This window comes from Penicillium arizonense (genome assembly GCF_001773325.1).
Source record: "Penicillium arizonense strain CBS 141311 chromosome Unknown PENARI_contig003, whole genome shotgun sequence".
Lineage (NCBI taxonomy): Eukaryota > Fungi > Ascomycota > Eurotiomycetes > Eurotiales > Aspergillaceae > Penicillium > Penicillium arizonense.
In genome coordinates, this window is record NW_019173280.1 from 461,062 (window position 1) to 476,256 (window position 15,195).

General features: G+C 48.0%; 8 protein-coding genes across 8 annotated transcripts; 4 read left to right on the plus strand and 4 right to left on the minus strand.

Moving 5' to 3' along the window:
* Positions 1-557: 557 nt before the first annotated feature.
* On the minus strand, positions 558-875 carry PENARI_c003G08704 (uncharacterized protein; the record flags this gene model as incomplete). Its single annotated transcript, XM_022628606.1, has 1 exon — positions 558-875. The coding sequence occupies one exon, from the start codon at positions 873-875 to the stop codon at positions 558-560; it is 318 nt and encodes a 105-aa protein (XP_022492011.1).
* Positions 876-1,533: 658 nt separating this feature from the next.
* On the minus strand, positions 1,534-3,194 carry PENARI_c003G01714 (uncharacterized protein; the record flags this gene model as incomplete). The annotated part of the gene is made up of 4 exons (XM_022628119.1): positions 1,534-2,176; positions 2,225-2,496; positions 2,551-2,651; positions 2,984-3,194. 4 exons carry the CDS (start codon positions 3,192-3,194, stop codon positions 1,534-1,536), a joined length of 1,227 nt encoding a protein of 408 aa, XP_022491796.1.
* Positions 3,195-3,854: 660 nt separating this feature from the next.
* On the minus strand, positions 3,855-5,231 carry PENARI_c003G04140 (TauD/TfdA family dioxygenase; the record flags this gene model as incomplete). The annotated part of the gene is made up of 4 exons (XM_022628280.1): positions 3,855-4,011; positions 4,078-4,383; positions 4,436-4,922; positions 4,973-5,231. The coding sequence occupies 4 exons, from the start codon at positions 5,229-5,231 to the stop codon at positions 3,855-3,857; spliced, it is 1,209 nt and encodes a 402-aa protein (XP_022491659.1).
* Positions 5,232-6,431: 1,200 nt separating this feature from the next.
* On the plus strand, positions 6,432-8,483 carry PENARI_c003G11232 (fungal specific transcription factor domain-containing protein; the record flags this gene model as incomplete). The annotated part of the gene is made up of 4 exons (XM_022628782.1): positions 6,432-6,565; positions 6,674-6,914; positions 6,977-7,111; positions 7,173-8,483. 4 exons carry the CDS (start codon positions 6,432-6,434, stop codon positions 8,481-8,483), a joined length of 1,821 nt encoding a protein of 606 aa, XP_022491635.1.
* A 168-nt stretch (positions 8,484-8,651) lies between these two features.
* On the plus strand, positions 8,652-9,792 carry PENARI_c003G08362 (NAD(P)-dependent oxidoreductase; the record flags this gene model as incomplete). The annotated part of the gene is made up of 5 exons (XM_022628580.1): positions 8,652-8,681; positions 8,734-8,922; positions 8,979-9,310; positions 9,374-9,681; positions 9,782-9,792. The coding sequence occupies 5 exons, from the start codon at positions 8,652-8,654 to the stop codon at positions 9,790-9,792; spliced, it is 870 nt and encodes a 289-aa protein (XP_022491304.1).
* A 361-nt stretch (positions 9,793-10,153) lies between these two features.
* On the minus strand, positions 10,154-11,161 carry PENARI_c003G10196 (dihydrodipicolinate synthase family protein; the record flags this gene model as incomplete). The annotated part of the gene is made up of 2 exons (XM_022628715.1): positions 10,154-10,690; positions 10,766-11,161. 2 exons carry the CDS (start codon positions 11,159-11,161, stop codon positions 10,154-10,156), a joined length of 933 nt encoding a protein of 310 aa, XP_022491604.1.
* Positions 11,162-11,447: 286 nt separating this feature from the next.
* PENARI_c003G01340 (uncharacterized protein) lies at positions 11,448-12,931 on the plus strand (the record flags this gene model as incomplete). Its single annotated transcript, XM_022628092.1, has 5 exons — positions 11,448-11,744; positions 11,807-12,281; positions 12,345-12,587; positions 12,653-12,742; positions 12,822-12,931. The coding sequence occupies 5 exons, from the start codon at positions 11,448-11,450 to the stop codon at positions 12,929-12,931; spliced, it is 1,215 nt and encodes a 404-aa protein (XP_022491646.1).
* Positions 12,932-13,309: 378 nt separating this feature from the next.
* On the plus strand, positions 13,310-14,920 carry PENARI_c003G04246 (uncharacterized protein; the record flags this gene model as incomplete). Its single annotated transcript, XM_022628289.1, has 2 exons — positions 13,310-13,677; positions 13,732-14,920. 2 exons carry the CDS (start codon positions 13,310-13,312, stop codon positions 14,918-14,920), a joined length of 1,557 nt encoding a protein of 518 aa, XP_022491838.1.
* Positions 14,921-15,195: the final 275 nt, after the last annotated feature.

A 15,195-nucleotide genomic window follows, 5' to 3' on the forward strand; every position in this document is an offset into this window, starting at 1 on the left:
ACTTCGGTGTCACTAATACCGACTCCTCCATTTCAAAGGCCTAACACCTTAACTGTCCAGGATATAAGTCATAATAAATCTCATAATATTAACATTATCAAACTGACACCTGTCAGAGTGCATATAATCTAAACCCCCAAAAGAATGTCCCAATAATGCTCAAAACATAGCGAATGGCGTCCCGTCTCGGCATACATACTCCATCCACGTCATGACGTTGACGCCAAGCATAACCCGAAAGGAAGTACCCAGAGGGGAAAGTCGATGATTTACCCCATGAGGCAAGCCAAGATCACTACGGCTTGGGCCCCGAATCGCCAGGGATTGACTTTCTGATCGTATTCTGGGCTCTGGGGTGCGGGGGTTGGTGTTGTGGAGGTGATCGAAACGTCGAGAAAGAGTCTAGCGTATCTTTGTCGCATGTACATGTAGCTCTGTCGCATTCACATTTGCATTCCCACAGCCGAACTCGCATTCTGATGTCCATTCTCGTTCTCACTTTCATTTCCATTCTCATTCTCATTCTCGCTTGAATGGTATGTATGTGTTGGCGACAATCATGATACCCGCTGGAGCCACTCGGTGACTTGGATTTCGGGCGAGTTCAGACTGGGTTTGCAGGCTTCGTTGCATTCTTGTTCTGTGACGAGCGTGTCGACGTTTCGTTCGGTCAGAGGGATCTTGTATTGGTTCTTTTTTCGGAGGAGTTCTTTCTCTGCGAGGGCAGAGGGTGATATCTTGGAGAGGGTATTTCGGAGTCGTTGGATGCCTCCGGAGACAGAGCGTTGGATTGGAGGTGGACCAAATGGATGGTCAACCTTCCAGGGCCCTTCTGAGGGCAGTGACTGCGTGCCTTTCTTGGGAGATCTCGCCATGGTGAACGGGGGTGATCTGGTATAGAGGTGGAGAGGGACTGGCGGCAGCGGGCAGTTTAAGTAGGAATTATTGGCTCTTGGGAGTCTTTCTGGTACTATTTATGCGGGACCTGCGGGGGGCGTGCCTCTCTTTTTATTGGAGCTGGCGAGCCCATGGAGTTTGCGATGCATTAGTCGCCCGCTCCACCTCCTCTTATGGGACAAGGATGTTCGCTATGGAATGCGAATGAGCTTAACTGATCGACTGCTCATAGTTGCTCCGTACGTCGAACGAGAATTCAGTGAAGCCTGCTACGTCATACGTCATGTCGGGAGAAGATGCCGATCCTACTGTAGGGGTGGGGCTTGGCATAAACCTGTTCCACGGAGTATGTCAGGATAGGAGAATCGACCCAGGGAAATGGTCATCTCTGGTCAAATAGAAACTGAAGAAAAACGCCGGACTAATGTCACATTGCTGTCAAACCGCTCTCGTTCGTCGGCATCACCGTCAAAGTCAATTTGTTCCAAAGTTGTCTACTCCATGTGATCAGAATGCCGGGTGAGCCTAAACTAGTGTGATCTAGATGATCTAGCTAGAGTAGAGTTATTATCACACTATCACTGCCAAATCTATACAAATGTATAGCACTTCGACTTTATTGCACCTATATCTATCTCAATAAGTAAACCTGAAACTAGGATGGTCATCTCCAAGATTCTCCAGCTCCTCCCGCGGCCACTGGTATCGATGATCCCTCTTACCCTGCTCACGGAGACGATTCTCACGGTGCAAATAAGTGAAGAAGACAACACACGCCAGACCACAAATCCACACCATACCCAAACTCACACCGAAACCAGTAGCATAGGTTGGAGCCTCCGAATCAAAAAAGACATTGCTGGCAACCAGACCGCCACAATTACCAAATCCGATCTGCATAGCCGACGCAATCGATTGCTTATAATGCCCAGCCATGTTGTTGCTAAGCCAGCCCATTAAAATTGGCTGTGTCATGTATCCTCCGCCGGTGATGGCATACAGGGCAAAATATCGGGCACCAACGGGCACTGACTTCTGGCAGATCAAAATCACATACCCAATTGTGGCGATGATACAGCCTGTCAATGTAAATGCGAATCGATGGCGCAGTCGATCGCTTGCGAAGGCTGTGGCTAGTGCGATCACTGTCGCGACGATGTAAATTGGGATACTCATGACTTGGGCTCGAACGGATGTCCAGCCGAGTTGTTTGAGAATTGTTGGGGTGAAAAAGGACGAAGCGTAGCCAGTGTTTACAATACCAAAGTACATGATCGGCCTGTAGATGTCAATATGTGTTAAACCTGAAACAGGACACAATACTCACCCCAGATAAAGCTTGATATCCGAGAATGTACGCTTGATTGCTGGCTTGTCGAAGCGGTTCATTTGCGCCTCTCCATGGTCATCCGATAGTCTCTGAAGCAGCAGAGCTCGCTCTTGGTCATTCAAAAACGATGCTTTCTCTGGCCAATCCACAATAAGGAACTTGGCAACAATAGCAGCAATGACCGTAACTAGACCTTCTATGATGAAAATCCAGCGCCAGCCGCTAAATCCTGCCACACCATCCATCTGGGCGATAGCATAGGCGAGAAGCTACAAATGATGTTTCAGCTCTGAACGTATCACAACCACACAGGACATACATACTCCACTAACTGCGCCAGCCAGAATGCTAGCACTGAAGAAGACATTCAATCGCCACTGCAATTCATGACGCTTGTAATACATAGCAATCAGATAAATGCAACCTACTACATTAGTGAAGATCAAGTGAGAGATCAAGAGCGACACACCTGGCATGAACCCTGCTTCAAACAACCCCAACAAGAAACGACATGCAACGAGGCCACCGAAACTCTTAGTTACACCTTGGCAGATTGTCACAATTCCTAATATCATTTAAAGTCAGCGCAACCCTCTCTCGGCTCAGTTTGGCTGTTCATACCCCATAAGCACATAATCCCACTCAACCACCACGACGGTGGCACTTTTCTCAAAACGAGATTGCTGGGAACTTCAAAAAGAATATACGGAATAAAGAAGATAAAAAGCGCAATATTATAATCATGGCCTTTCATACCCAGATCTTTCTCTAAACCTTGGAGTCGGGCATTTCCAATATTGATCCGGTCAAGGAAGGCAAGCAAGAAAAGGAACATAAGAATCGGAACAACGTGGATGTCAAGTTTCCAGAGCAGTCGTTTCTCCGCTGAGCGATCCAGCTCTGGTATTGAAGATTGAGACTTGACATCTTCGACTGTTTCATGGTCGCATTCTTTTTCAGGATCCATTTTGGATATGGTAGGGGATAATGATAAAGTGATCCGAGTGGATCCGATATCTCAATGTGTAAGGTTACATCGAGTATAACACACTGCGGAAAGTGAGCTTTTTAAATACAATTTGGCCTGCAGTTGATTGCGCTGTAAAACCGCGTTGACTGGGGAAATCCGGGGTATTGCTGATCTTCCCCCGCACGGCCATCTGGCGCTCATTCCGCCTTTTTCTGTAAAAGTGAGAATTAGTTCCGCTGTAGAGAATGCCAAGAGCGCCCACACATACCTTGGTTGTTATTGGTGTTTGCACGGGCTTGGGAATAGGGTGTCACAATCACATCTGCAAAGTTGGTCCACCTCTAAGCTTCAATATATTGATCTTAATGCAAACAGAGACCCCAGGTTCAAAGCGGGGCTTTTTCCTCATGTTTCCGATACGCTTAGGATACTACTTTGCACTGGGCGAAGTTGTATAGTACAAGTGCGGAACGGTACTCCGGAATGATCATTCCGCATGTTGTTTGCCCCCACCGCAGGATGTGTTTGAACAAACCTACATGAGATATCAAAAAGATACAAACAGCCAATAAGCATGTAGCCGAAGATAATACTGAATAGGTCTAGATCTGCGATTTCAATATTGATCTGACATTCCATGCACTCATGACCTATTGTTCAAGATCCGATATTCCTACGAAGAGCAGGCTCCAAAGGGAAAGTCTGCTCGTCCTCTGCAACATCCTTGAAAACCGTATCCCAGCGATTCTGAAGCTGCCGGGGTGTTTCCCATGCATTTTCAGGGTCTCGCAACCAAAGTCTCAATAGATGACGCCTAATACAATCATGCCGTTAGCAGTGTGATAAGATGCCTCGAGGCGTATAAGAAATTCCAACTCACTCCTGGCCAGGCTCATCTTTGAATCCATTACGAGCATGGAAAATACTGAGGTTATTCACATATTGAACATCACCTTTCTGGAAATCCAGAGAAGCTCTATGCTCTTCCGCCAAGAAGTGCAGCGCGTCGAGTGCCTCGGCTTGAGCTTCTGAGATAGGAGGAATATCCTTTGACCGGGGTTGAGCCAGGAAGCCAGTAAAGTATCTGCGGGCGTATTGAATAAGAACGCGCTCGGGTGTATTTGCCGTAGCAGGCTGATGATACAGCAGAGGGCGGAGAGTATAGGGCTTGGACGGATTGTTGAAACTGGGTATATTAGTTTGCAAGGATTATTGTCTTTTACTTCGGGGGCACTTACCCATCGACTGGCCAGTCCTGAGACAAAGTGTGAATAAGATCCGGTCTCTCCTTAGCCAGGATATTATAGACGTGCCAGCTACTAGACAGGTAGCTCTCGCCTCCTTCCGCGGCTCGGTTGAGACACAGCAGTGAGATGATATCGCCGGCGTCGGTATGGAAAACCTGCTTATCGGCCGTGTTCGAGGGCGCACCGATCTTCTCCCGCTCAGTTGTGCTAGTGAGGTCTTTGATATGTGATATCACAGGCGAAGTGCCGTTGGCCAGTCGGGTATCCTGCTGGCGCCCGCGGATACTTCCGATATGAGACGATACTCCAGTATAGATAATGATATTGTCTTCGCGGGAGTACTCATCGATACGCAGGCCTCGGAGAACGACAAAACCGCGACCAGTGTGGATTTCCTTTGACAAGTCACGCAGTGTGGGTCGAAGAGTAGGAAGAGGGAAGGTTGACTGGTTGATATGTCCCAGAGGAAGGTTGAGAGCTGGTCAAATTAGAAAAAAGCCGATACTGATCATTTGGACAGTTATATACCTTTGAAGCTTTTCAGAGCAGCATCTATTTCATCCAACTCACCATCCTTCAACTGGTAAATCCAATCATCCCGTTTCTCAACATCCTTTCCTTCCCAAACTAGTGGTGATATGAGCTGCTGTGGAAACCCCGCGGGCAAAGAGGTCTGTAGAGTCTCAGTCTCCTTGCGGCGACGTGTACGCTCTTTATATTTCTCGTATTCCGGGTGATACTGAATATCAGGTTGGACGGGTACGGTGATAGTCTCAGTAGCAGACATATTGGATATGTTAATATCGTTCGTAGTGGTCAAAAGTGTGATAAGATGGATAGTCACCGAGAGAGAGAAGTGGCCCTTTAAATGGCGAAGATTGATAAGCCTCACTTAGGTCTTAAATATTTGTGATCGCGACATAGCCGTGTCACTCAACAAAAATGTGTTAGTTATCACGACATCAACCCCGCAAAGCGCGAGATAGCCAGTGAAGTTAGGAAAATTAGTTTACAGCGGGGTCTCAGATATTTGGATAAGAACAATAAATTACAATACCTCTAGCAGAAGTCCTCTAGTTTCTTGAGGCTACTTTTTTTACAAAGTGTTCAAAAACGGCTACGAAGCCGGCGGTAAAAAGAGATGAGATGAAAGGTGAAGCTATCTATGTCTCCCGAGGTAGAACAGTTGTATAAAGGTGCTTCTAGTATATCTCGGTCTATAGCTACGATGGCACCATCTAAACGCGATCGACGCAATGTCGTCTCGGGATTAGCGTCCAATAAATAAGGCAGAAATCGTAGAGCAAAAAGTGAGGGCCTCTCAACACCTCCATCCTCCGACCGACATATTGAAACTTCATATTACAATCTATACAAAATCCAACAAGATGTTCCTTCAATGTTATGAAGTTCAGCTTATCAAGTTAAAGTTGAGGCGGAGAAAACGGCACGTGAGCCCATTAGTCAAGATCGTCTTTCCCCAGCCTCTGTATTCGATCCCCATAAATGAATGAAATGAGTCAAACAACTAGCAACATCTCAGACATGACGAGCGGCAATCGCGTCGACCTGCATCGTCCGTTTCCGTGTGATAAATGCTCTAAAACTTTTACGCGGAGTGTAAGTACCCCAGCTCCTTATCTCCTCTGCCTAGTTCTGACGCCGATCCGATCTGCCGCAGGAGAATCTACAGCGGCATAAGCGTGCACGTAAGTCTGCATGAATTTTCCTTCATAGAAAACCAAATATTGATGCCCTATAAGGTCATGGCGGCGCTTCGCGCAAGGATTTCCAGTGTGGCAGATGTCATGCTCGATTCTCTCGAAGGTCTTGTTTCCACTTTCATGCCTGCCATGCATTGCAATAAAACTGATAATTTTGCAGCGACGTATATAAACGACATGGTGATCGTTGCCGTGCGACAGGATCTCCCATTCAGACATCTCAGCCTCATGTGCCGTGGGAGGGTATGCATACCCCCCCGGCAATGGTCGGCATAACATCACCTTTGACCACCAATTCCAACCCAGCCAAACCTGTCGTGACCGACGAAGCTTTTTGGGAAGAGCACAGTACATTTGCTACTGAATTACCCCAGAGTCTCTCATCTCCCTCGCTGAGGTATGCTTGCCTTGAGCTGATCTGTATTAATTGCGTCCGATGCCGTTCCACAGTAAGGGGACTCATCGATTGAAATGACACGTCTAACAACGGAAACTTAACACACAGTAACCACGCCAATAACGAAGAAACATACGTCAAGCAGTATTTTGAGCATTTCCATCCGTCTTTCCCTCTGTTGCATCGACCTACATTCACTGTATCCTTGACGCCAAAGTTATTGCTGGAGGCCGTTACTGTCATTGGAAGCTTATTTTCTCCCAACTTATATGATCATGTGGAAACGCAAGCCCTCGCACAGTGGCGTCAAGGTATATGGCAAAGTGGACAGGAAGAGCTCCGGCATATGGTATATGATGAGCCTCACTATCGTGTTGTATGAGAGCAACGTTCTAATCGATTTTGAAATAGGTTTCCTTGAATTGCAGTGAGATCAGACAGCCCTGGGTCATGCAAGCGTGGCTTCTCTATATAATCTACGGGGTATACGCAAGCGAAGCAGGCCAATTCCAGACCGTGAAAAAGATGCTACGGCAACTTATCGATGTCAGTATTGTCTTCTGCAATTTCCTTTCCCCCTTTCACCTAGACTTATTTTTTGATATAGGCTGTACGCGAAATTGGTCTGTCCCAACAGGGTATCGCTATGCCAGATGCCCAGTCTTGGATGTACCAACATGATTTCAATTCATCCAGAGATGATTCGCAAACTCTCTATACACGGTGGATGTCCTATATTACCACTGAATCGATGAGACTGTCGCTGTATACTCTAGTCTTCCTGGACTCACACACATTTTCGCCCTGCAACTCTCGGCCGTTGATGTCACCGATGGAACTTGGCTGGGAGCTTCCCTTCCCTATCAATTTGTGGGAAGCCAAAAACTCTGAGATATGGCTTTTGAGATTCAATGAGAACTTTGGACTTTCGACTTTTACAACAGCCAACAGTCTGTTACACGGGCCACGCGGCGTTGGGACCGCCTCTCTGACAATTGCTACTCAGCAACTCATGACCGAAACACCGGACTCGGAACTTTTATCAGCGTTAGAGGCATCCCCCTTTGCCGCTTTTTGCGTTCTGACGAACATGGGTGCTCTTGTGCGGGACTTTACGCGGTGTTACTATCAGATGCCACCCAGTCCATCCGATCCGAATCCATTCCATATACTGACTCAGGCTCAGAATAAACAAGTGCACACGGCAATAGAAGCAATTACGAAGATTGTCAAGAAGCAAGCTTACACTGGTGACAGCCCCCAGTTTCTTCTATGGAGAACGAACGAGCTCTTTATCTCTTCTCTCAAGATCAGCTTATGTCGCCCCGATCAGCTCTTGGTAGGAGGCATTGTGGATAACAGTTTGATAGCTGGGATGGCTGCTTCCACTCACCTGACCCAAGGGAACCTTGTCGCGATCCGACGGTCAGCACCTCTTGTTCTTCATCATGTCGGTGGCGATGAGGGGATTTTGGCTCTTTTGAATGATCTATCTGGCGCATTTTCCAGAATCTCCGGGGAGGAGCAGGATAAAGTGGTCCGCGAAGCACCATGGGTCACCGTGACCAGTTACGGTGTTTTATTATGTATCTGGGGAGCGCTCAAACGCGCAAGCACCGATATCCGACACCACTTGAACACGTTCAACGAACTCCCAAAAACCTCGGAATCCTGCATGTTGATCTTCAACACCCTCATGGAGTCCGCCCTTCTCAATTTCTCCACAGAGAATGATCGGGTGATCCGAGACCCCCGCTTATGGACTATGGATCGAGAGGCTTTCGTTAGTTTGCTCGATGAAGGCGAGTCACTATTTGTCAATTTAATCAAGGCATTCTGTCAGCGAAGATCCGTGTGGGGGATCGGGCCTTCCATGCTGGCTGTGTTGGGCGAAATCCCGGGTACTGGGCCCGAGTGAACCCGTCGTCCGAGCGAGTGGACGGTGGGTACACCAAGTGGAGCTCCACATCCCATTCGGCTCCTTAAGTTCGGTCAACCTTAAATCGCAATCCGTTTTAAACCTGCGAGGAAACTAAAGGCTTCCGGAAAGTTTTGGAATCGAGCAACTGCAATCTAAAGAGCCAGAATGACATCATCGACTCTGAGTGTTGGCTGGGTAGGTTATCATCCCTTATTTGGTCGCTCATTTGCTGACCAGGCGTCAATAGTATGGCCTTGGATCGATGGGGCTGGGAATGTCCCTCAATCTCCAAAAATATCTTCTGAGCAACAATTTGTCGCCACTTCGTTACAGCAACCGCACTTTGTCAAAAGGTGATCGTCTTCGTGATGAAGGAGCCATACCTGAAGAGAAGTTCGAAGATGTCGTCCAAAACTCGGATGTAATTTTTACAATGGTAGGAGGTGCATTTGTTTGTTACAGGATGTGCGCTGTATTGACGAAGACAAATAGATTTCCAATGACGATGTCCTAAAGGAACTAATTAACAAGGCCCTGGTCGCGGGCGATTCATTGAAAGGCAAAATATTTGTAGACACTTCTACTATTCATCCAGAAACGTCAGAATGGGCCACATCGCGCCTAAGTAAACACGGAGCAGCGTTCGTAGCTGCTCCAGTGTTTGGTGCTAGCCCCGTGGCAGCCGCTGGGAAGCTGATCTTCGCGGTAGCCGGACCTGCTATGGCAGTTGAGACAATCAAGTCTCTTATCATGAACGTCATGGGACGTAGCATCATTGATATGGGAGAAGACGTGCGAAAATCCAGCCTCCTCAAAATTTCCGGGTAGGCATCAGCTCAATCTTTGAAGCAAGCATCAACATTGAGCTAATTCATTCCTTTGTCCAGGAATATTCTCGTTATCAGCTTCATGGAAGTGATTGGCGAAGCGCAAGTATTTGCCGAAGTGACGGGGCTTGGCAATCAACAGTTGGAGGAATTTATTGGCAATATGTTTGGTCCCGTGCTCGAGAGCTACTCAAAACGTATTACTACTGGCGCGTATGCACCGCCGCTGGACACGTCTCCCGGGTTTGCAGCCGCCCTTGCAAGCAAAGACATGAACCACGCTCTCTCCATCGCTGCCAGTCATTCAACTCGTCTCCCAACGCTCGAAACTGCATCACATCGTCTTATGTCAGCACGAGAATATGCTGGTGAGTGCTTGGATAGTTCAGCCATGTATGGTACAGGGCGAATGGAAGCGGGCCTGTCATTTTGGAGCGAAAACAGTCGACAGGGAAACTGAGTCTTTAGCTTCTGACTAAATAGAACGTTTATGTGTTTGTACTTAAACTTGATCTAAGGTTCACTCAACGCTTCCTGGCTTGATTCCTTCCCTAAAAATAGAACCAGGCCATGTACGTTGCCTTGCGCGTGAACCAGCTATTGACAGCGTTAAGCTTTGACGCCTGGTTATTGATGTAGCAGTGCTATTTCTACAGACAGCTTAAATTGCTATGTGATTGCAAATTTCACCCCCAAGTCACAGAATTCTCATTGGCAGAATTTAGGATCTTAACCAGATACTATAGACTGTTTCTCATTTTCTTTCTTCTAACTCTTAGATTTCATGTTAACATATTCATTCCAGAATATACAAGTCGCCCCTGCCAATCCCATGCACCTTTACAAACGTTTCTCCAGATCAACCACCTCACTTATCGGAGCCACAATTCCTTGGCTCAAAGTCGAGATTGTTGTGTTCCCTAGTGGTCTGCGTCCCCGGCCCGTACCGTATCCGAAATGATGGGACACGATAGCTTTGACACCCGCAATGCCCACCTTGGTGAGGGCCCAGTCTGCATGACTGAGCTTGGACTGAAGCTGTTGTGCTGCCTGAAGCTCGCCCTTCTCATAGTACCGCAGCACCTCCACATGCAGCTTGGGTACAATATTGGCGAGTGCGGCAATAATCCCGTTCGATCCAGCGACGAGCGCGGGTAGGAAAAAGTCGGACTTTCCACCAAAAGCAGCAAATGATGTCCCTGAAAGTGCTGATGAGACACGTTGGAGCTTTCCAACATTGCCGCAGGTGAGCTTGCACCCGACAACATTTGGATTGGACTCGGCTAGGCGGATGATGGAGTCGGAACTGATGTCGATACCTCCCGTCACGCCAGGGAAGTTGTATATGAGAATAGGAAGCTCGGATTGAGTTGCCACCTGCATTTTCAGGTATTGTTAGACCATCAAAACACGAGAGACGGATTTCTTTTTCAGGATATAGAAAGATCTTACATCATGGAAGAAGCCTTCAATAACGGATGCATTCATGGCTGCAACCCAGTATGCCGGTGGCAACACGAGAGCGAAATTGGCACCGGAAGCTTTAGCCTCTGAGATATAGGATAGCGTTTCCCGCACACTAGGTGCGCCGCAACCGACAATCAACTGCAATCCTGTATAGCCCAGATGGTCAAGGTGGTCGCGGACAGCGCGCACCAGAGTCTTGCGCTCGCTATGATCCAGATGAGGAGCCTCTCCATTGCTTCCCTGAAGCACAATCCCAGCGACCCCGCCTTCGGCCATGCGCTTTGCATGAGCCAAAGTGCTTTGGAGATCGAGGGACTCGTCCTCCTCGAAGAAGGTTACTAGTGGCGTATAGACGCCGAAGTTGGGCTTTGCTGGTGCCATTTCGTTGTGATTTTTGAATGTGAGGATTGAAGAAATGCTGACAGTATTTAGCGCCTGACTGCTATTTATTGCTCCCACCTTTCCTCATATTCATCGAGCTCGACTGGTGATTGTCTTGTCGGTGGAGCTCCACCTCGTTGTCCATCGCCGGGCTCCGCTAGTATTCATTGAAAGGCACATAACGCAATCAAGGCTAATATAACTAACTGCATTGAATTTTTGCTGTTTCCTCCTTTGCTGAATATTCTACTTACATTCAAAAATTACTTACCCCCTGATCGGCACAATGAGCTCTGTTTCTCCTTCGTTTTTCGAGGTCGTGAGCTATACGCCCCCGGACGCTATCTTCGAGCTCACCAAAACATACAATGCGGATCCAGTTGCGCGCAAAGTAAATCTTGGGCAAGGGACATACAAAGACGAAAATGGCAACCCTTGGATCTTGCCCGCAGTGCGATCGGCAAAAGAGAAGATCAAGGACTCCAACCATGAATATCTCCCGATTCTAGGGCTCCCATCATTTCGGACACTGGCTGCGGATTTGGTCTTTGGCAAGCATTCTGCCGCAATCCGGGAAGGCCGAGTGCGTAATATTCATCTTCTTTCAGACGGTCAATCCGGTATTGACTTCTTGGGTTCCTCTAGGTCGCATCCTGTCAAGCTCTGTCCGGTACAGGGGCACTCCACATCGCCGGAACAATGCTTAAGCAGGTGTTAGGTCGCGATACAACCGTGTATATAACCAAGCCTAGCTGGTCGAACCACCGCCAGGTTTTCGAATCAATTGGCTTCGCAGTCCAAGAGATCAATTATTCGTCTAGTGCCGGTGTCGACATGCAATCATTGATCCAAACACTGAACGAGGCAGCCCCAAAGTCCATCTTTGTGTTTCATGCCAGCGCCCATAACCCAAGCGGCTGGGACTGCAGTCCAGCCCAATGGAAACAGATCGGTGCTATTGTGAAGGAACGGCAGCTCTTTCCCCTTTTTGACGCCGCGTACTTGGGATTGACTTCGGGCGACTACGATCGCGATGCATTTGCCATCCGATATTTTGCCGATGAGCTTGGTCTTGAGATCGCCGTATGTCTTTCTTTTGCCAAAAGTATGGGACTATATGGTATGAAGATGATTCTAGTGCTATTCTTTCCCCATCTTATGCTAACCTGTGCTGAATGTTCAGGCGAGCGTGTCGGAATGTGTGCCTTTTCGTCGAATACTCCCACTATCACAGCTGCCGTCGAATCAAGTCTGGCACGAATGATCCGTGCTGAAATCTCTAACCCCCCTGCATTCGGCGCGCGCATCGTAGCTGCGGTTCTGGAAGACGAGGAGCTTTACGCGCAGTGGCGGAAAGATCTCGTCACAATGAGTTCGCGAATCGCAGAAATGCGATGGCAATTATATCAAGGATTGGCTGAACTTCGTACGCTTTCCGTCCTCTCGGTCGCTTTCAGGATTTGATATGGAATACCACTGATGGTTTCTTAGGCACCCCTGGAGACTGGAAGCGCATCACCGAACAAAAAGGGATGTTCTGCATCCTTGGTCTCACCCCGGATCAAGTACACTATTTACAAAGTAAGTGAATGGAAACCAGGTGTTCCGAGGCGCAATTATATTTGGCCTGAGAGGGCTAGCTGACATGTGTCTGACATAGAGGAATACCATATCTATATGGCCGAGAGTTCGAGGGTATCTATTGCGGGGCTCAACGGGTCTAATGTTCGGTATGTCGCCGAATGCATCAATCAGACAGTGAAGCGATAAGATGGATTATCGTTGTCGGTGGACTGTGTCAAGTATCAGATATCATAGATAGTCCCAATGCCGGATAAGTAAATTGATATTTGCATCGGCTATTCCCGGGCGCATAAAGGTTAGGGTTACGTGGAACGCCAACCAATATAAACTTTCGAATAAGAACCTTCTGATAAGCCCGTCCACAAGCGCCAAATGGAGCTCCACCAGAGATATGTCCACCTCCACAAAGTCCGGGGTACAGCTTGGAGCTTGGCCCCTCCCCCATAGGCTATCAAATGCCCTTCCAATAACCCAATATCAGGAGGGGATTTAAAGAGGAAGCCATTGCTTCATGGTTCTGGCATTCCGAGGCACTTTTGTACAGGGTGCATCAACTGAGACAACATGACCACAGTGTCAAACGATATGAAGCTATCCGAAGTTCCATCAAAGCGTGACACGGAGCAAGCGGTCATGGACGTTCAGGATGGAGACCTGAAGCAGCAGGAGATCCGGGACATCGATCCTGCTCTCCAATTCATGGACGCAGAGGAGATTGAATATACTCCCGACGAGGCCAAGAAGGTTTTATCCAAAATCGACCGAGTCCTCATGCCCTTGCTCTGTTGGGTCTATTTGATTCAGTTTGCCGACAAAACATCATTGAACTATGCCTCGCTTATGGGTATTCGGGAAGACACTCATTTGGACCCCCACTCGCAGCAATACAGCTGGGTCTCGAGTATTTTCTATGCTGGATATATTTTTTGGGAGTAAGTCTGTTCTCCTGCTATTATCTTCTACAGGTTGCTAATGTATGAGCTTAGATTCCCCACCACTTATCTGCTTCGCCGTCTGCCCATAGGCAAATACAGCTCAGTCAATATCCTGCTCTGGGGTATCGCACTCGTCTGCCACGCAGCCACTCATAACTATGCGAGCCTACTGTGCGTCCGTTTCTTCCTAGGCGCATTTGAGGCAACCGTAACGCCGGCCTTTGTCTTGTTCACTTCTTGCTGGTATAAAAAAGAGGAACAAGCCAGGCGCATGGGCTTGTGGCTCAGTTGTAACGGATTGGCCCAGCTGCTTATCGGGCCCATCGCATACGGCCTAGCTGGTGTACACGGAACTGCCATCGCTGTCTGGAAAATCCTCTTTTTGGTATTTGGCCTGCCGACTGTCCTAACGGGTATATTATATCTTTGGTACATGCCCGACAATCAAATCCAGGCCCGGTTCTTGAATCATCGCGAGAAGCTTATCGCCATTGATCGCATTCGGGGCAACTTCCAAGGAATCGGCAGTCATACATGGAAATGGCCCCAGTTTTTTGAAGCATTCCGCGACCCGCGCACCTATCTCTACGTGCTATTCTCGCTGCTGATGAATATTCCCAACGGAGGAATCACGACTTTTGGCTCTATCATCATTAGCTCCTTTGGATTTTCCAATCGGATGTCCCTGATTTTGAACATGCCAATGGGCCTCGTGGACATTACTTGTAAACTGGGACTGACCTATCTCTCCGATCGGTTCTTTGATCGCACCCTCTTTGCCATAATCGCCATTATGATCCCCATGATCGGCGGTATCATGATGACTGTGATCCCCCTTGATGCCAAAGCCGCCTTGCTGGTAGGATACTACTTCATCGGTGCCGCTGGAACTGCCTGGTGTCTCGTTATGGTGATGATTTCGAACAACACTCTAGGGTACACCAAGAAAGCGACAGTGAACGGCCTCCAGATCTTGGCCTACGCAGCCGGAAACTGGATCGGTCCTCAAACATTCCGCTCAAAGCAAGCGCCTGAGTATTTCGATGGCAAGCTGATGGTCGCCATCATGTATGCTTTGGCAGGGGTCACCTTGGCAGTAATTCGGGTAATCAACATCGTGGAGAACAAGAGACGCGACCGCAAGGCGATCGAGGACCCTGACACTGCGCATGCTGCCCCTGGCTCTGAATTCCTGGATTTGACTGATTTCGAGCAGCCAGCCTTTCGCTATGTGCTGTGATTTTTTACGCTTGAACAGGGATCGTGGTATCTTTATTATCTTTCATTCGAGGCTTTCCTGGCTGAGCTTGAGGATCCAAGGCGGAATATTTGTTTTCAATCGGAGTGTACCGCGTTAGGACTTGGACTTTTAAGATACTTCTGTGATAGTAGAAACTTCAACCTCCACAGCTTTTGTTTGAAATCTACGTATTCTTCCAATCACTTGTTAGCACAACCTTTCAATAAACCAGGTAGACTTTAGCTATCATGCCAGCCTACTCTCCAGTTTGAACA